This window comes from Belonocnema kinseyi, chromosome 5 (genome assembly GCF_010883055.1).
Source record: "Belonocnema kinseyi isolate 2016_QV_RU_SX_M_011 chromosome 5, B_treatae_v1, whole genome shotgun sequence".
Lineage (NCBI taxonomy): Eukaryota > Metazoa > Arthropoda > Insecta > Hymenoptera > Cynipidae > Belonocnema > Belonocnema kinseyi.
The window spans coordinates 64,281,107-64,302,480 of record NC_046661.1 but is presented as its reverse complement, the minus strand read 5'-3'; the positions used below and the strand labels follow the sequence as shown (position 1 = coordinate 64,302,480).

The 21,374-nt window shown below is 36.1% G+C and overlaps 1 protein-coding gene across 3 annotated transcripts in view; it reads right to left on the bottom strand.

Moving 5' to 3' along the window:
* The window catches only part of LOC117173976 (probable 39S ribosomal protein L23, mitochondrial), a 53,862-nt gene that overhangs the window by 20,947 nt on the left and 11,541 nt on the right, over positions 1-21,374 (bottom strand). For all 3 annotated transcript variants that reach the window (XM_033362647.1, XM_033362645.1, XM_033362644.1), the window contains exon 2: positions 18,758-19,031. In XM_033362647.1, the coding sequence (XP_033218538.1) occupies positions 18,758-19,031 (274 nt within the window). The remainder of the gene's footprint in view (positions 1-18,757; positions 19,032-21,374) is intronic.

Genomic DNA, 21,374 nt, shown 5'->3' with positions numbered 1-21,374 from the left:
CCTCATCATAGCTTTCACATAAATCAGATTAAAAGATTCGGGTGCGTAGCTTACATAAAAGTTCAGAGAAAAACAGGTCCGAAATTTAGATTTGAAGGTAGGAGAGTTATTTTTATTGGATATACCCCTACGGGATATCCGTTTTTGAAGCCAGAAGAAGCAAAATATTATGAAAGTAGAGATGCGCGATTTAATGAAAAATTAGTGTATGGAAGTAAATACAACAAAAATGACATTAAAGATTTTCCCCCAATGCAAGAAGAAATAGATAAAGAAAAGTGGTTCATTGAATTCGACAAAGATGAAAAGAAATCAGAAGAGTTTTCAAAACCGGAGGGAGGGAATAAACGTAGAAGAGGTAGACCGAGGAATAATAAACCAATAACAGATGAGTCCAAAGAAAGTATTACGATAGAGAACAAAGGTTCAACTATCAATGATATTAGTTTTTCTAATATGCAAATAGATGAGAAAATAAAAACGAAAGCTCTAATTTCTTCTTTCAGAAGTGACGAGTTTGAATTCGATGAGAATAAGCATATGACGAGATATTTCATGCTTTACTTGCGGATATCAATTTAGATCCAATAAATTATGGAGAAGCAATGCAGACTAAAGAAAAGAACTCATGGCAAAAAGCTATTGACGAGGAGTTAAGATCTATGGAGAAGAATAACGTTTGGAGGGTAGTTAATCGCCCAGGAATGATGAGTGATGGTCGGAAGGCAAATATAATCGATTCAAAGTGGGTATTTAAACGCAAACTCGAATCAGACGGAAGAGTCGAGTACAAGGCACGATTGGTAATTCGAGGTTTTAAGGACAGAAATTTATACGAATTAAAAGAAACCTATGCCATGTCAAAACAGCTTTCCTCAACGGTACAATAGACGAGGAAATTTATATGGAGATTCCTGAAGGTACGTCTCACTCTGAGAAGGAGCGAAAAGAAAAGGTGTGCAAAATTGAGCGTGCTCTTTACGGATTACGGATAAGTCCTAAGCGCTGGAATGAGAGGTTCACTAATGCTGCATTGAAAATGGGTCTTAAAAATTCAGGCTTGGAACCATGCCTTTTCGTCTGGAGGGTAAATCACAGCTTTTTAATTTTACTTCTGTATGTAGATGATATACTGGTGGCGAGTAATGACAGTATGAAATTACATGAAATTATAAATGGATTAAATGGAGAATTTGAGATGACTATCTTAGGTGAGCAGAAGGAATTTCTAGGTATTTCTATCAGGCGCGATAGAGAGAATCAGATTATCAAATTGAATCAAGAAAGATACATTGACAAAATTTTAGAGAGATTCAATTTCGGTGCAGCACATCCTCAGAGAATGCCAATGATTACTACTCAGGTTGCTAATCGGGAAAGAAGAATAAGAGAATCGGGTTGTGATGGTGAGAAATTATGCTCTATGACTGAGACAAGAGAAAACGCTCCATACAGAGAGGCTGTAGGAAGTTTATTATATCTAGCAGGCGCGACTAGGCCAGATATTTCATATGCTGTCAATGTGCTAAGCAGGCATCAAGTACATCCAACAAATGATGATTGGAAAATGATGAAAAGAGTTTTTCGATACCTAAAAGGCACAAAAACCTTAGGCTTGCAATATTTAGGTGAGACAAACGATATTCACGCTTATTCAGACGCAAGCTTTGTTGACTGTAAAGATTCCTTGACCACTTGTGGTTTTGCAATTAAATTATTTGGTGATGCGATAGTTTGGAGATCTCACAAACAGCCTTATGTAGCGTTGTCAACATGTCAAGCTGAATATATCGCGATGAGCGAAACTTGTCAAGAAATGATTTCATTAACTCTTTAAAACTGCTCCTAACTCAGTCATTCTTCTCCATGAGTTTATGGTGTGATAACAAAGCAGCTATGATAAATGCTGAGACAATTGGGGGAAATAAGTTGAGGCATATGAGTGAAGTTAGAGAACACTACGTAAAGGAGTGTGTTAAGAGAAAATTCATAACTATTAAATGGATAAAGTCAAAAGATCAGATTGCTGATATTTTTACAAAACCCCTTCCATTCGAACTGCATGGATATTTAGTAAATAATCTTATGAATGTTAATATTTAATTTGATTTGTTCCTATGATATGTTTACAGGATAGCTGAAGTGATGCTTTAAAATGAGATGGGAGAAAAGGAGAGGCTTTAGATGATCTGACGAGACGATGAGTTGATTTGAGGGTTGATAGATGAGAATAATGCATTCAGTCAGGAGGGAGTGTAGGAGTTATGCGGCGCCTGCAATGCGTTCTCTCATGATCGTACACATCCCCTCTCTTATACGACTTGTTTTTATCGCATTTGGGCGACGAGCGCGCGCTGAGTCAAAGTATTCCATATTGAGATTTCCGTACGAACACACGTATTGTGAATTGAGGCATAGAATATATTCAATATAATTCTTTATATTGTCAGTGTTGTTTTTCTATTAAAACCCGTCCCTCCAGTATCTACAACAATAACCAAGATACTCAATCTCAGTTTGTAAAAAATGGCACTCATCAGTTCTATTTTGCTCTGTACTTGTAATTTAAATATCTGATCCCAAACGATTATGTGATGCTCCAAAGTCTCAGTTTCTATTAAGAAATCATCTAGATAAGCTAATACATCGCCTGTTTTAATTTAATTTGCTAAAATCGTATTAACGTACCGGTGAAACTAACAATGTGAAAAATTTCTTATTCCGTAGCTTATCAATTTGATCTTCAATATACGGGATTGGGCAATTATCTCTAAAGATAATTTTGTTCGAAAATCGGTAGTAGACGCAAAGTCTTGAATCGCCATTCTTTTTTTTAGTTAAGACTATAGGCGACGCGTACGTATCAAAATAAGTTCCATGTTAACATTGGGAGGCTCTGGGCGTTTTGGAGTTACTATAGATACTGATTTGTAAATAATTCTCTAACAAAAACTTGAGTTTTGAAATCAATGTTAGGATTAACATCCAGAGATTCGGTAATTTTCTCTAATTCATTATCAACTTTGATTGACAAGATTTCTTTAATAGCTCGTTCTTTATCATTGCTATCACGGGACACAGTTCTAATCTAAAACTATTTATTACATCTTGGCCTAAAACAAATGAACTTTTCATGGTCGAATCGGGTAGATCAAATACTGGCATATTTTTACAGATAAAATCATCCATTTTTATATTCGCACTTGTCAGTCGAAGAACTGTAACCCACTATCGTTAATACCTTTCTACTCACTGTTCTTTAAATTATTAAAACCAAGAACCACATCAGGCACGGACGACTTCTTCATAACTGATGAGACTACCCGTATCGAGAAGGGTGTCCAATGAAAGCTCAAACTTGCCATCTGCAAAGTTGATCTCGTATACGAAGACCTTGAAGAATTTTTCGTCGTCGCTGTTCTTCGCCAAAATGTTGCTGATCTGCAATGACATCCTTGACCTTATCCTTTATACTTCGAGGACTGTCTTTGATTTGATGTCCCACCTCGAAGCACTTGAAACATGCCCCTCTCTCTTGTTTCGACTTCTTGCAATCCAGTGCAAAGTGTCCAAACTTGAGGCAGTTGAAACAATGAGTTGAAGAGCGACTGCCTTTTTCAAAAGCTTCTAAAAGTGTTTTCGTTTCCTTAAAACGCTGAATTCTCGCTTGATTTCTGATAGACATGTCTGATATTCCATCAATTGAATAGTCGACTAATTCATCTTTATCGACTGAGACTGCATTTCCTAGTATTAACTTTCCGTGAAAATAGTCACTGAAAGTTTCAGTGTATTTCCAGATTCCTTCCTCAAATCTTTTGCCGAGTGCCATCATATTCGGGCGATGATCGAACATTGCAGCAAACTCGATGAAGAGGACGTCAACTGGCATTCCCACATACTTTGGTTTTGACTAAAACCACTGGAGTGCTTTTCCTTAAAGTTTTGCTCCCAGTAGTAAACGAGCGTGATTGTCATCTAAACTATACACGTCATACAATAACTTCAATTGTTCTTTCCACTTACGAAAATCAACATTACTTCCTTCAAAATCACCCAATAACAATTTCACTGTTCCGATATTTATTGAACGCGGCGGACATTTCTTATTTTCAGGTCTCGGAGTATTTCAAAGGAATTCATTTTCTCGTCTGGCAAAATCCAATTCACGTAATAAGAGATTGCGTTCCCTCTTTATGAGATCGACGTCTTGAACAGCAGGAATCGCTGCTGCAGCAGAAGCAACAAATCTATTTGTTTGTCCTGGATTTTGATTAGCAGCCAAATCCGTGTGAAGATCGAAATGCCCTTCTTGAATCTTGGCTGCATCTTGCAACCATGAATTTCACGAATAGCGTTCTATCAGTCTCCTGATCATCTCTGCTTTAGTTCCTACCATCGAGAGATTCCGTTCCCGTAGTACTTCCTTCAAAATAACGACCGTATAACTATTCGGATCCACGGTTGTCAATTCATCCACAATATCGTCACTGCCATTCATTTTGACTTGATCACGAAAATCTAAATTCAATCTAATTTATTCGAATGTTCAAGGTGCCTGCCTTAAGTCCGTAAACTCCCGAATAGACGCAGCACTGATAAAAAAAAAGTACTTAAATATACGAGGTGCCCGCTTTAAGTTCGTAAACTGCCGAATAGACACGGCACTAGTTTACTGATAGCAAAGCTGCTCCTCAGTGATGGCGTTGAGTCCATAAACTCCGGAATATGTACGGCACTGGTTAGCTGCTGGTACAACAGCAGCACTCGCGTTCATCTTTAGCACTACGACGCGTTTGGAGGGAAATCCGTCGACTCCGCCATTTTATTAATAAATTTATTCGAAATCGATATCTAAGGAACTCTTAGAATTGAGGCTTAAAACTCGCGATATGCAAAGCGATGCAACATGAACTGATCCACTGATAATCCTACGACCGATCGTAGATCGTCAGTCGTGCATTTATCACGAAAAATGCACTTTTCCGAATCCGATGGACACATGCAGACAGAACAAAGAAAATGATGGACTTATGCTTGGAGATTCTTAAATCATCATATTCTTAAATCATCCGATTTTCACTCAAAACTCGCGTGGCATCCAGACTGATATGGCACTTGTGTTTCTTAAACTAGATCTAAAACTTTTGAATGTGCATTCATACCAAAATACATCATTTTCCCGAATCCGACGGACACACGTAGCCAGAACAAAGGGAATGATGCACGCATCTTGAAGATTCTTAAATCGTCGGATTTTCACTTAAAACTCGCGTAATGCAGACTAATACGGCACTTACGGTTCTTAAACCAGATCTGACACTTTTTAATTTGCATTTATAGCGAAATACATCATTTTCAAGACATAACGATTAGAAGCTTCGCGCGCGTTGGGAACGCTAGCACTCATGACCGCGAAAAAAGTCTCTACTGGCAAAAAAAAAAAATAATACGAAACTTTATGGACCGACCGATCAATCCCACACTCAGATCAGCGATAGTGTAGTTTTAGAAATGTATTCAACGCCCGCTCACACAGAAAAAAACAAAAGATAAAATTTGCTGCAGGGAATTTTTTAGAGCGATAAATTTTTATTGAGACAACTTCACCAAATTAGAAATGCTGTGCCGATGCAAGTTGTGAATTTGTATACATCACAATAAAAGACATAACAACATGTACGTTTTCCCTCAGATTTGAGATGTACGTTTTTCATTGATGGGAAAAATCAACTTTATTTGCGATTTGCAGATGTTTTTGAGGTTAGGGCCAAACCTAGACCTGTTGGCCCAATTTAGGTCATGAATACGAACTAATTATACATAAGGTTGAATACATTTTGACTGAGACTTTAGGTTTTTGATTTTTTCGTTTAACTTTGTTAACGTAAAAACAATTATTTAGCCAGTTTTTAGTTGTTTTATTGAGGGTAGAGATAAACCTAGGCCCGCTGGACAAATTCTGAGGGCGGATTTGAATTCAGCACATCAAAATACATAGGGCTACATGTGTCTCATACACAAATCCGACAACTTTTTTTGCGTGGCTGTGTTATTAATAGTTTTAATATTTTCAAAACGTAAACAGAACATAACCACCAAATACAGATGATATTTTCAGTCACTGGAATTTATCATATTTCGTGATTGTGTTTATAATTTCTGTTGCAAAAAAGTTAATTATACAAATTACCAGCGTGTACATTTTTGTATCTCTTGTAATTATGTTGTGCTTAGCCATTTTATAGGACAAAATTAGCTTATATGCTTTATAAACCTCGATATTATTTTTCAAACTTTTTCTTTTTTAAAAAAGGAAGGCAATTCAAGTCTACGATAATGTAAGTATACAGATTTTAACTATCATAATTTCACTGGAATTTGTATCGTAGCAATGGCCCAAAACTTATTTTTTATAAATAAAATATAAATTTTATTCGACAATATGTATAGCTGAAATAAAAACAAAACATTTTTAAAAATCCATTTTTATTGCGACTAATTATTATAATGTCCATCAGAAGTATTTCATCTCGGATGTCTCTCACCTCCAAATCGCTAAAAACTGGATTTAAGAAAACGTAAACTTTTTCACGAAGGTTGGGACAACGACTCACGATTACTAGTACATGGCAGATTTGGAAAACAAGATAACTGGGAAATCGATACGTTTTCACTTTTAATTGTTTTCGAAATAAAAAGAAATATTAAATACAATGTAAAAACCATTTTTATAATATTCTAAGATGTTTAATGCTTAAATCAGTACCAATCATGCTTTAAATAATCCTTTCAAAACAATTTTCTAAACATTTGAAGTCAATAAAATCACTTATGGTCAACGTTAATTCTGTGCACACAAAGCATCATTGGGAAGGGTACGTTCCATTTTACTTTTTAGCTTCCTTAATGGAGTAGCTAAGTCTTATTTTAATATAAAAATGCATGTGGAACTATCAAGTAAGTTGTACCAGTTTTTATTTATATTAATATTTAACAGATTTTCTAATTAACAGGTTTTCTTACACCCAAACGCACATGTATATACATGACAAAAAAAGATTTTAAAAAATCGCATGGTCGTACTGGGAGCAACAGTCATCTAAAAATAACACCGGCTCCCAGTAGAACCACAGTAAATCACACCTATAGCCACTTCTCACGACTGTGAGATGTGTAGTCACAGGACACGATGAAATTACAACGACAGGCTAGCGAAACCTTCGTGTGTCTTGCGGACATAAAGCTCCCTTTTGAGGTCTTGATACCTCTCCTCCTTATTCTTCTCTTTAGCAGTGATGTTGCAATCGGCAGGAGCCGAGAATTCGAACAGGAATGTAGTTTGTTTCTCGGCAGGGCAGGGTCGCGGCCCACACCGTAAGAGCGACAAAAATGGTGATAAAGCACTCTTAGGACCGCATTATGCCTATAGAGATACGCAGCTCCCGCGCGGGTAAGATACCCAGATAATATGTGTTCTAGGTACTTAGCGTGTGTATGACACGCTTTGCACCTATCTCTGGGAACTTCTTGATGTAAAATGCGGTCACGGTAAAGTAAGGTGGAAATTACAACCTTCTGGCACGTGAAAATGAAACCACTTGTACCTGAATTAAGTCCTGATAATTTGACAAAAGCAAAAGTTTGCTCTTTTGACAAGGACTGTTCTTCTATATATTTGTAAAACTTTCGGTGCATTTTCTTGTCAAGTAGCCATTCTCTGCCATTCGCAACGATATAAGATGTACTTCGAACAATTCGGTTATAAAGACACTGGAGATTCCGAAGTCCACATCTGCCTTGATGGCGTGAAATGTATAATCGTCGAAAAGACAAATTTATATCCAAACTCTTACGTATATGTATGATCTTACATGTGGCAACATCAAGGGCCGTAATCTGATTCTTTGTACATTGAACCACTCCGAACGAGTATGTATAGGTCTCTCAAGTGTCAAGATGTCTAATAACACTTATATCCATAAGCTCGGGGTCCTTGGGAATGCCAATTATCTTTCCTTTCTTCAGATGAATTTTGGAACACTTGCCCAATCCAAAGTCCATACCAATCTCTCCTGTGTACTACTGGACGATATTTAAAGCACTCTGCACTTTGCTTTTACCAGAAACAGATCTTTAGGTCGTCCATATAAAATACATTAACCTTATGCTTGTGATGATTATTATCACCACAGAGGTATACAGAAGAATTCGTAGTGCGAGAAATAGAGGCATAAGTGTGATGCAAAAAAGCAGAGGGCTCAAGGTTTCGCCCTGAAAGACGCCCCTCTGGAAGGTGACGTTGTTCGTTGTCACACGATATTTTCCAGATGAGATAGTAAATCTACTTTTCCCAAGGGGCATCAATCTCTTCATGCACTTCACTATGTGTGAGTCCAACAGACAGAAGATAGTTTATTGAGTTGTTGAATCGAAAGCTTTCTGATATTTAATCCAGGCCATTGACAGGACGCGCTGATGGGCAGCTGCTGTAAAAAGATTTACAGCATCTTTTTCGAGCCACGTTCGTACATCTCTCTTTAAACAGTCTCAATTCTTCGAACAATCCTGTTATTTAGGACAGCTATAAACGCCTATTCCGCCACTGCGGAATAGAGGAAAGATCGCAGAGGAAAAGTTGCAGAGGAAAAGTTCTCCGTACCCCTAAAGCTTTTTTCACCTCTTCAGCAGTGATTGTTGGATATTCTTCCTCAAATGTTATAAGGTTGTCGCAAAAGTCCTTCAAGCGGGTGATATTATCAGTATCTTCTTTCGACTGCCGTTTTTTTCCGGGATCTTGTATACGGATAAGCAAGAAACTGTTGATTTTCCCTAATCCATCTCTCACACTTCTCCATTCTGCTCCTTGTGTCAGAGAACACCCGTATTGATTCAATCACCCGTGATTGAACGTCATCAGTACTTGGGCGAACCTTCGAACCCTTTCCGTGAACGGTCCATCAGATATAATGTAGTCACACTGAACACACTAAATACGGGACGCATTCTGTTTTGCCCATTCAATCTTGTTCAGTTGATGCAAGCGTACTTTGGTATTTTGATCGATCGCCGGGTTTAACCTTCGTTTTGAATCAGCCAAAGCTCTCGCTGCGTCATAAACTGAACAATTGATGGTCCAGAGATCGGACTCCTCAGAGATATCCTCACGAAGGGAGGCATTCATGTCAGCCAGATCTTGGGGCTTAGGAGGAACCTACATGTTAATGTTCCTCCTCGTTCTTAAATCACTAGACTCTCTCAAAAGATGCCTGCTTTCCGTGGTTAGTCTTAATGTCACTTCATCTTTCTCATTCTCTACCAGGTTATTTTTTTTTAACTATCTTGGCATCTTTTAAAATTGTCACGGTCGATTCTGTTTCCTCGATTTCTGAGAACATTGTATTGGACATTTATAGATTAAAGAGCGTTTAATGAAATAAATTAGAAAATTTTCGAAAATGTTACCATTACAAAACTTTCTCTACGAGCACAACTTGAGGTCCTCTGTTATTGACATACAATACATTCCGATACAAACATTAGTTTTTTTCTGGTCAGTATTTTGTGAATTACAACACAAACAAGAGTGAAAAGTTTAATGCTTCACAGAGTACATTTTTAAATTATTTTTATTATTTTTTTTATTAATGAACAAAACTCAAAAACAAAATTGTCTTGCTTTTGGAATGTACCGTTTATTGATAAATACTTGAATGTAAATTACAACTTCATAAACTTTTAAGGACATTTCAATGAAAATAAACAATTATTATTATTAATAAGAGTCTCTATAACAAAGTATCGTCTTACGTATTTATAAAACACCAACATTAAATTTTACAGATTAATTAACAACCAATTATTGAAAACCACCATGTTATGAGCCTATTACGCCCCAAAAAAAGTGAGAGTTAAGACAGGTTTTTACCATACCGTCCAGCTAGCGGCAGTTAAAGACGTTCTCCGAATTTTCAAATTTCTTGTGACTTTCTTGAAACTGAAAACAGACGTTCTTTATGACCTATTTTATGCATAAGCATTTTGCAGAATATCGGTTGCGTACCTAAATTTTGGATGATTGAAGTTACAAGTTGCGGCTTTTAACACGGGATACCTATACTGTGCCGCTATGACTTTTTTTTTTTTTTAATTTTACCATTCTTTTCTACTTTATCTGTAAATAATTTTATCATGCCTCCATCTTCTTCTTATTCAAATATTTCTAAATTATATGTATAGTGAATTTCATCAGATGTTAATTGTGGAAAAGCTGTTTCTTCCAGGCAAATGTTTTTTAAATACTTATAACGTCTCTGAAAACCTAAAATACACAAACATTTTGGCAGTAAAAGCATTTTTATGACAGTTGCTTATCGCCGTAATAATACTTTTTTGGCTATCTTTACTTTCAATTGCACAATTTGTTTAATAAGTTATGCCTTCCTCCTTGTTTGGTAGATTAACCATAATTAAAAACGCATGCAGCATTACTTACTCGATAGTCAGAAGCAGCAATTTTACTAATGAATTTTTTATGAGCTTTGCTACTATATTATTAAAACTTTCATTATGCTGGCTCTATGCTTCTACTGAAAATGTGTGGGCATTCTCAGCATATTTATTAAAGATCGTTTGCAATGCCCTAAAGAAACGTCGCCCGACAACTTTATAGTATGTATATCTTTAGGTTCACATCAATTTCTACAATTTTCGTGAAAGATAAAGAGCTACTGAGGTACTTGTTTTAAATGATTGGCTAAATTTCGGCTATTTCATTATTTTGAGCAACTACGTAGGCAAATAATTTTTTAATGTGGGGTATGTACTGCTATTTTTATTTTTTTTTTATTTTACTTTCTTTATTTTAATTTTTATTTTCATTTTATTTTTATTTTAATTTTTTTTAATTTTACTTTATTATATATTTTTTGCCTTGATAAGGGTGCTGTATGGGTGCAGAAACGTTGGATATTGTATTTTACAAATGTTTTTTATTGTGATTTGATAATGGTGGGAATAAAAAGACGAAAGAATTAAGAAAGAGAAGGAAGGGGATTTGGTTGGTTTCCTTCTCATATTTCTTTCCTTATTTTTATTTTTGTCAAAATTAAAGACGAATAATTTTCTTTTCTTTTTTAGGGGGGAAGGAGAAAAGGAAAATATTCCTTTTTGTGCAGATTGCAATGGGTAGATTTTGTGGTGGATGTCCAAATTTGGTCGTTACATTCTTGATTTTATTTTCAGGAATTCTTCACATAAAATTCATAGGATTATTGTTTCTCACTCTTGATATAATAGAGCTGTCTTCATCCCTAATAATAACTTTAACTTCCATGTTATTTTTTTCAAGAATGGAACTATGATTAATCAGATCAATACCAGCATTGGCCTAAATTACTTTAGCGCTGCCATGAAAATTCAACTGACAATGATGATCGTCTTTTAAATGGCTCAATTTGCACATTTTGCATTTTCGATTTCTTGTGGCATAATCTAGAATCTTTCCAGATAAAAATCCAATTATGCTACGGTAACCGTTAAGACTGCCATATCTTCTCCCTTCGCCACGATTTGTCCATCCCATATCAAAGCTTACGATAATATTCATAATACTTTCGAGACTCGTATCAAATGATTTGACTTTCATCGGTATTTTCTTCGATTGTTTCTTTACCAATAGTTGGTTCAGGATTTCTGTAGTGGGTAAAAATATCTTCAGCAATTTCTAACGTTCTATAAAAACATCTTGACAAAATTTAGGTTTCAAATAATCATTAGATATTCGTTTTTTCATAATATTTAACAATGAAATATTATATAAACCGAAGGGCCTATGACAAACCCACCACACGCGTCCTCGGGTAACGGATAGAGGGTCTCTGTACCAAGGGTTTCTGCTGAATATGGTTACAAAAATGAATAGGCAACCGCGGAAAATTGTCCAGGGGTGGTCCCGAAGGAATTAACCCCCAAGCGGAGGTGTGAAAATTGTACCATAAGTTGAATCGCACCTGGGTGAGGTGTCTACAACAGCGACTCTGGAATACCGGGCAACCTCTCAGAGTACGCAGCCTTATCCTTGCATGCGGGGCTCTACAAGAATGGACGAGCCTCTTTCCCTAACTTCTCGTGGGAAAAACAATGACAACACTAAATATATTTGTAGTAAGTGCGGTTTAAAACAATAAAACGCGCAGGGCTCCCGACAATGGATCGGCCAACAATACTGACCACTCTAGAGCTGGGAAAGCCAATGAAAATAGATTCAATGCGATGGATTGACGGAATCTTGGGACCTTTAGGTGGACGGAGCTGGAAATGGATGACCAGCTTCGTGGGCATTTTTCCAAAGAAGATTTCTCGACTCTTCCAAGGCCCTCCAGTTACTGTCGACCACCCACCCAAAACAGAGGAGGCTGAAGTATTTTGGAAAGAAGTCTACGAAGTGCAGCATAAACTGGACGAAGACTCAGAGAACATAAATAGCTACAAGGAGCTGAGTGATGCCCTCATAACACCTGATGAAGAATGCCCGCCTATCACTACCGACGAGGTGAAAAAGTATTAAGAGGGATGAAGTCTACTCCGCTCCAAGACCAGATGGTATCAAGACCTTCTGGTGCAAGAAGTTTCCTTAAACCCATCAGCATTTGGCCCGTATTTTTAACCTCTTATTTAAAGTCGGAAGAGCCAATTCCGGAGTGGTTGGTAGAAAGGCGCAAAATACTCCTTCCGAAAATAGGCAACTTAGCTGAACCGCATAATTACAGACCAATCACTTGTCTAAACACACTGTATAAGATATTCACAGCTATCCTAAATGATAGGACTTTTCGGATAATTGAACCTGTATGGCAAGAAATGTATGAAGAACGCGGCTCAAAGAAGAGCTTGGCAGGGTGTCGGGAGAAGCTGCTCATTTATAGATGTGTCTGCAAAGATGTAGCATCCTATCAGGGTGACCTATTGATGGCCTGTATTGATTACCGGAAAGCTTTCGATTCGATCTCCCACAGACTTATCATGTGTCTTTTGAAAAGCTTAAAAGTTCATCCGCAAATCGTTTGATGCCGCTTTGGAAAACCAGATTTACTGTCTCATCTGGAAAAAATCTTGAACCCACTCCTCTTTTACCTTACATTATTGCCACTATCTCTAGCACTTCGCCATCCCGACGGGTACTTTTGCGGCAAACCTGCACATCGAAAGTACAAGGTCACTCATGTATTTTACATGCACGATCTTATGATCTATGCTAAAAACAAAGAGCAACTACATCTAGCTCTAGCGATTGTCGAACGATATACTAAGGAAATAGGAATGGAATTTGGGTTAGCCAAATGCGCCAAGTTTCACCTGGGCGTGCCACAGAGCCGCATTCAGGATGTGACATCTCTGAAGGATACCACCTTGATCAAAAAGTTTTAGAACTTTATTTTTAAAATCAAAAATACAAGTTTATTCATCACAATCGATATTGTCCTCTTCAAAGTACTCCCCATCGACTGCAACGCACTTATGCCAGCGTTTGATCCAATGCTCAAAACATTTTTTATAATCGGTTTGGGCTATAGCCATCAGAGCCATCTTCGACTTTTCCATGACCTCATCTCGGGTGCTGTAACGCGTTCCGCGGAGCGGTTTCTTGAGTCGACCATATAGGAAAAAGTCTCAGGAAGCGAAATCAGGTGAATTCGGTGGTTGTTGGATGGTATTCGTTTCGTTTTTAGCCAAATGCTCATGGATAACGATAGCATTGTGCTGCAAATCTGACAGAACGTCAGTGACAAACAAGTATCTGCAACGAATACGCTTGCCATCCCGGTAGTACTCTATTCATTTGAAGTGGTTCCATTGACGAATAACGAACTCAGATTCCTTGATATCGGGACAAAAAAGGTTATGCACATGAACAGAAGCATGCATCTAAAGTCTTCTGTTCCACGACTCTACATCTCACGCCGTCAAGGTGATCGCGGAATATTGAGTTTCGAATGTCTTCACAACAGGATCATTCTGGGTACAGCACATAGAGTCGCAAATGAAAGAGGCCCTTCTCTTAAAATGGTCAGGAAGCACGAAGAAGTGGGAAAAGGATCGTTTCTATACAAAGCAGCGGAGGAGGCTGCTGAAACACAAGAGAAAAACTTTCATGAACAGCTCTTCGATAAGAGGATGCACGGTCTCTTCCACAGAAATGTGAAGGATCAGTCAATGTCGTGTGAGCTAACTTTACTTCCCTTAAATAACCCGAATTGAACTCTGACACGGAGGGTTTCATTTTGGCATGTAAAGACAGTGTCATTTCAACCTTAACATACCATCACCACATTTTAAGCCAAGATATTCCCGATGATAGCTGCAGGGCGTGCCAAGTACTCTCCGAGCATTTAGCACACATACTATCTAGTTGTCCAACTCATGTGGGAACGACTTACATCCAAAGGCACAATGCGGCACTAAGAGTGCTTTATTAGCATTTCTGTCACTCTTACGGCATTAACCTTAATATCGCTCCTCTAAATGCTCCTAGGGAAATAGAGTCAATTGTCGGGAATGAGAAGTGCCGCATATACTGGAACTTTATATGCTCGGCAGTTGCTTATATTGCACACTCAAGGTCTGACATCCTTCTTCTGGACTTCGAAAAGCGAACCATGTTCGTTATCGAATTTTCGGCACCAGCTCACAAAACCATCATAGCCAAGGAGAACGAAAAGAAAGAGAGGTGTAGAGACCTTATAAGAGAGTTGCGACGATTGTACCCGGAAAATTATGTTAAACTAATCGTCCTTATGATTGGCGCTCTCTACAGACTGTAACCACCTATCTCACGGTCGTGAAACGTGGTTATGGCTGAAATTTTACCGCGACTTCGCTGGGATCGGGTGCAGTTTTTCAGATTAACGCTCGCTCCCGGTCATAGCTTTTTACTTGCTTTTAAATAATGAAAAATATTATTCCTATAACTGAAAAATTCGAATTGATATTTTTCTGTAAATTGAGGCTTTCTTGTGGAGTTCCTGTATGGGAAACCCTCTTTAATAGCTGCCTATGTAAAATGAAGCTACCACGCATTAGGTCTCTTTCTTCGCGGACAGTCATATAAATACCTCGTAACGAACTTTTACTTTACTTTTACTTCTACTTGCGGCACGGCATCCATTCTCGGAAGAACTTTATCAGAGGGCTATCTCAGAGTTTCACCGTACTTTTAAATCTCGCGGCATACAAAATTACTAATCACAACTCAAACAGATGAGACTCACATCAATAACATGTTTTCATCCACAGCCTTATCAACAACAATAATGCGAAGGGAAAGAAGCAAAGTAAGAATTAGTAACCCAAAAAATCGAAGGTTAAATATGAGCTGAGCTTCGAGGAATTTGACAGATCGAGAAAAAAACTGAAGATTGTTCGGTTAGTGACCATCATCATTACCAAAAAAAAATTCACTTCATAGGAAATTTTCACATCATTTCGGTAAAGGGCTTTCGGGCGCTCTCTTGTCAGGGGGTTCTATAGGCTCATAATATACGGTTGTTTCAAATAAAATATTTTACATCACTCAATGTTTACAGGGCCACGAGCAAAAACTTCGTCCCGCTTCCTGCGAACATTGATCTCCCAACGGTGAAGACGTACCTAATCCTACCTGTGATGTAATATGCTATTATTTAGAGATGATTTTTTGCTATCAATCGGAAACAATTGATGATTTTTTTAAACAAAATGAATGAACAAATTTCTTTTTTTTCTATTTTCCAACATTAAAACTTTGTTCGTTTTACGTTTTTGACTTGTCATAATTAATTTTTGAACTTTTTTAGACACTTGGATAAAAATAAAATTGTGCTATTGTTATTATAAAGGATATAAACAAATTTTTCTCATCTGTTGCATTTGCAAGCTCAACAATTACTCTTTTTTATCATGGTTTCACAATTCCAAGAAACGAAAAGCACTAATTTAAAAAAAGAACTTAATTAACAAAAGCATATCAATATTAACGGTATCATAAATAAATTTATCTCGTCTTATGAAATTGTCAGTAAATTCCACAATAAAAACGTAATTTTAGTTTTTCACGTGTATGAGAGGAGAAAACTTGGTTTATAGCATTTTTAGTAATAACAACAATAGTTATTTGTTATCCAAACACCTAAAAAAAGATTTTAATGAATGATTGACAGTTTATTACGTTTCAAAAGAAAGTTTAGGCTTTAAATCTAGCCAAATAATGAATGTTTTAATTAGGTTTGTCTGCAAAATCATCCATTGTTATCAATTTTGTATCAAGGAATCAATGCTCAATAATTGGCTGTTAGTTCTTCGAAAAAAATTGGAATTTTTTGTTCATAAATGCATAAGTGAATAAAAAGTGAGTATAAAATTTTTTGTTAATAGTACCAACATTTGATTTGCACTGAAATGTACTTAGAAATGTAAAAATTGGTTACTTAGATTTGGTTAAGTTGAAAGAGCCATGGTTTTACGCCGAAAAATAGCCCAATACTGCATTTGTTGATCAGATTTGTTTTATCTATAATCAATTACTAGTGGATGACTAATTATGATAATTGTATGTCATTGCCGATTCATTTTTGGTATATTGCGTAGGAAAAACTTGATATATTGCATCATAAAAACCTAAGGTAGATAATTGTTTATAAAATTGGTTTATAAAAAAATTATTTAATGACTTTCATTAACGCTTAAAGAACACTTGGGATCACTGTGACCCCACAGGCTTTCCGATTTTTTCCCGATTATCTACTTTTTGTCAAGTATTTTTTAGGTACAGTTAAATTATTACAGTGAAAATCTTCAATAGCCCTCCCTTCTACAGCCTTTCCGAGAATCGTCGCCGCGCCACATGTAGGTGTAATAAGGGTGCGCGGGATGCTGTCACTTAGGCGAGCAGTCAGGCGTGAACAAACAAAAGCGGAGCAGACTATAATGAGTTAGTTACCAACCACCGTCAGCCCTGAAATCAAGGCTATAGAAGTTTCAATGTACTTTGACTTTGGATATATTTTTTCCCATTTTGTATTGTTTCAACATCACTAATGATTTTTTTCAGAAAAAAATATCTGGAGGTCTATTTGGAATTGTGTCATTTATGGGTTTATTCAATATACAAAAATCTTTTTGTCTATATATTGCTCAGATTTAGTCGAAATCGAGTGAAGAATCGCAGCTGATCCCCACTAAACCTTGTTTCGTGCACTTATTTATTTATAACAAATTCAATAAACGTGTATACAACTGCGTTACTACTGCAAAACTGTTTAAAATAGTTGCTTCACTCATTCGAGGTTTCTTGGAATAAATCCAAGTGTTTCGCTACAAACGGAAATCTTTAAAAATTTAAATTTTCTCTCAATTTTTTTTTTTACTAAATAAAAAAAGAATTGAAAATCTTTTACAATAATCTGCTCCGTGAAGTGGATAAGGAATTTTATTAGTTTTCATTCTTTAAAAATATGTAAATCGTCTAAAAAATACCTCCCGAAAATCAATTTGTCCAACCACATTTTTTTAGCTGCGTCCGCACCAAGCCATGCCGACCAGCTTGTTGGTGAAAAGCCCTATCCAACCTTTGAGAAAAGTAGTTGTCGCTTACAAGTTCCACTTGACCAGCGGAACTCATCCATTGGTTGCAAAGACTTTTAAACTGTTAAATTCATTTAATTCAAAAAGAATCTTTGAAAGAATATGTTTCAAAATTGCTATATACTGCTGTATGCTATAACATGATCTATGTGCTACAATCCAAATGAAACAGGATAGATGAAGCGCCGAATGTCAGCCAAAGGTCAACTTATCAAATGGTATTATTAAGCGACAACGCCTTCTAAAGCAAAAGTCGGAGAGTCGGTTCTTCGTATAGCTGATGCAACATGCGATTTTTAATATTGAAAGGATTTATGACAATAATACAGTAAAATTCGGTTTGGGGATGGGATGGGCGAGTTCAAAACGATACAAAAAGTTTTCAACAAACTATTTAAAATTTGCAATGCTGGCCACAAAAATTGACATTATAAAGTATTAACAAAACCGTAAATAGGGGTAGTGAGGGAAAGGCATGATGCTATAAAGTTAAATATTGATCAACCATAATGCAAAATTTGTGGCTATATCTCAAATTGAGACTAACATAAGGCAATCTCTGGAAACGCCCACTATGTCGATCTAAACATGTTTATTTGTTAAAATGTTTATACAGTAGAAGTCCGATAACTTGCCGTCCGGTAAGTGTACACATCCCTTAAAACGTCATCACACGTACGGCACGTACACTAATTGTGGTTCTCCCACTACGTGTGCTATTTGGCTCATAATTTGCGCCCATGATTTACGCATGCGCGCACCTAATATCGTGCTACTAAAGGGGGCACCCGATAAGTCCGCAATTCCTGGAATTTTCCGCCCCTACAGCTCCGAATTTGGAAGTTGTTTTAAATTTTATATGCTTCTAAAATGTTTTCTTGTTTTACAATGACATATTTTTACAAGTTTCTTTCACAACTTTGTGCCAGCACTTAAGTCGACTTAGGTGGGTTTTTTTTTTCTGGAGAACGGATCATTTATTAATGTACCCGGTCCTCGTCATAATATACATGGAGACAGATCTGTATTTACCAGAATGAGAGTGTTGAGAATTAAACAGTATAATGTTAAACATCAGAAAGGCCACCCCGCATAAGAATTTTCGATGCCCAAAAATACTTTTAGTATGCTCACTTACCAATACAACGTAAGCTATTTTAAGGTCATCCTCCTTAACAATGTAACCTGGTCTTCTGTGTGTTTCACCTGCATGTATCCTTGTCCGAATTTTAATTGTTTTTATGTTATATATTCTCTCTAGATAATTTTTTATATCAAATCTAGTCATTTCCATGGAACAATGAAATTGTATTATATTTTTTGGCTGCTTAAACGTAGATTCTACGAGTTTTAGCCAAAAATTTGGTAGAAATGCGCGTAGTTGAGGATTACCCTTCTGGTAAAGTGGATACCTGTAACGAAACCCTGTATAAGAAAACTCGTAACCTCCATGTTGATGCTGTTATATTTTTAGTTACACTTTGCAATGCCTTAAATGTCATTCGTAAAATTGACATTGCTAGTTTACGCTAAATGTTGCTTTCAGTCAACCGGTTGTTGGGAGCAAAATTCGATAAAAGGCGACAATGTAAAATAGGGACACTCAATCAATTAGGCGCAAATTTTAAAGGAGTAAATATTTATTGTTTAATTATATAAAAATTAATTCATTAGTTAAAAAATTGAAATTACATATGGAGCATTATTTCTCAAGTGTACCCACTCAAAAATCAAAGTTACCTTCTCGAAGTCAAACTTGGACAACGCGTTTCCCTATTGGATATCAGTTTGTTTAGGAAAACTTTTGTCATCTGGATAAATATTTACCAAAGAGGAAGGGGTGAAAACTTTTGAGTTTTTGTGGATAACGTCTACCCTCGACATTTGGTTTAGCCAGTGTCGGGTATTGCCTGCACAGAAGACTTGTTGCTAAATCGTGGAAATCAAAACTTAAACAAAGAGGGCCGCCTAGACAGTATCCAATTGGAATTCATAATATTACGCAAAATACTTGACTAAGTATTAGTGATGCTGTCGAGCGATATTTTCCGATCTCGACACGATGCCGACTCGATCCCAGACTCCGGTATCGGATTTAGATCGTGTCGGTTTTAGCTCGACTCGACTTTGGATCGGAAAGTCGATATATCGGCTCAGGATCAGGTCGGCTTTTTGATACTCCTTCGGCAAATGTGCTCTTCTCACTTGAACCGAGCGGATAGGGAAATTGGCAATGGGCTGGCGTCACTCGTTCCCCCCTAACTAATATAATATATTATAGAATATAGAATATATAGAATATAGAATATATATAGAATATATTTTTTAGTATGTGGCAATATTGCACTGTTTAATCAAGAGAAGCAAATATGAATCAGATATTGAAAAGTGAACAAGTGACAGCTCAAATGTTGTAAATATATTGCATTCTACTGATTCTTCCAGATATCAGAGTGCAAAATTGTGGAAAAATAGTTTAACTAAAGAAGAAAAATGTTGACAAACAGATGTTGTTGGAAGACTCTTGAATTTTCAACTAAGAAAGATGAATTTTCTAGCTTTATTAATAAACTTACAATCCAAAAGACCATGTTCTAACAAAATAGTGAAATTTTTTACTAATTATATGAATTTTTAAGAATTTAGTTCAACCTTACTTCCTACAGTGGCATTCACAAACGAAAATGTGAATTTGTTTCTATGATTTGTTCGTAAAATTAAGAAATGTTAATGCATCACTAAATTTGTAGATATGATTTGAACAAGGTCAGATAAAAAAACGATTTATTTTGCTGGTAAACGCCGAAAATGTGCATTTGTTTATATAAATTGTTCGTAAAATTAACAAATGCAAACTAAATTTGTGAACGATTTGAGCAAGGCCAGATGCAAAAACGATTTATTTATGCTTGAAAACGCCCAAAATGTGCATTTTTTATATAATTTGTTTATAAAATGAACAAATATTAATGCATGACAAAATAGTTTCAGAATATATAATTGAAATAAAATTAGATGAAAAATCTGTTTCATTTTGCTCCAAACTGCTAAAATGTAAATTTGTTCATATATTAGGCTTATCAAATAAACAAATATCAATCGATAGTATCATTGTTACAGAAAATACAATCGGTGATATCATTACAATAAGAGTAGACGAAACAAATTTTATTTGCTGCCTATTAATTTCTGTGATGTACATTTGTTTATAGAAGTCATTAATAACATTGAATTCTGAATTTTGATGGTCACGTATCATGCAAACAATAAAAGCAAGCAATTTTACACTAGGAATATACTTTAACAAAAAGTATTCTTAATGCAGGTTATTTGTTATTAAAGTACGCTAATAACAATAACCTTTGAAAGCTTACATTTATTTCTTTTTTCTTATACCGCTTTGCGTTAAATTAAATTGATCTGAAGTATAAAAACAATTTTTTCTGCGGCAATAAAACATGAAAGGCAAAAATTCAACACTTTTTCCTATTTGCATTAGGATAAAAATTAAATAAAAAAAAAATAATAAATCGATCCTCAACTGTTTCTCAAAAATTTAGCCTTGAATTTTCAAAAAAAAAAAAACTACTCCAAAATCGGTTCATTATTGCATTCTACTAGGCAGTCTGATAAGTACCTGAAAATTCTAAGACATGGCATTAGTATTCACTAATGTGAACCATTTTCGTCGAGCTTGACCCTTCAAATGACGCCTGTCAAAACTTCAGCCATTTATGTTTACGCATTTACAAGTT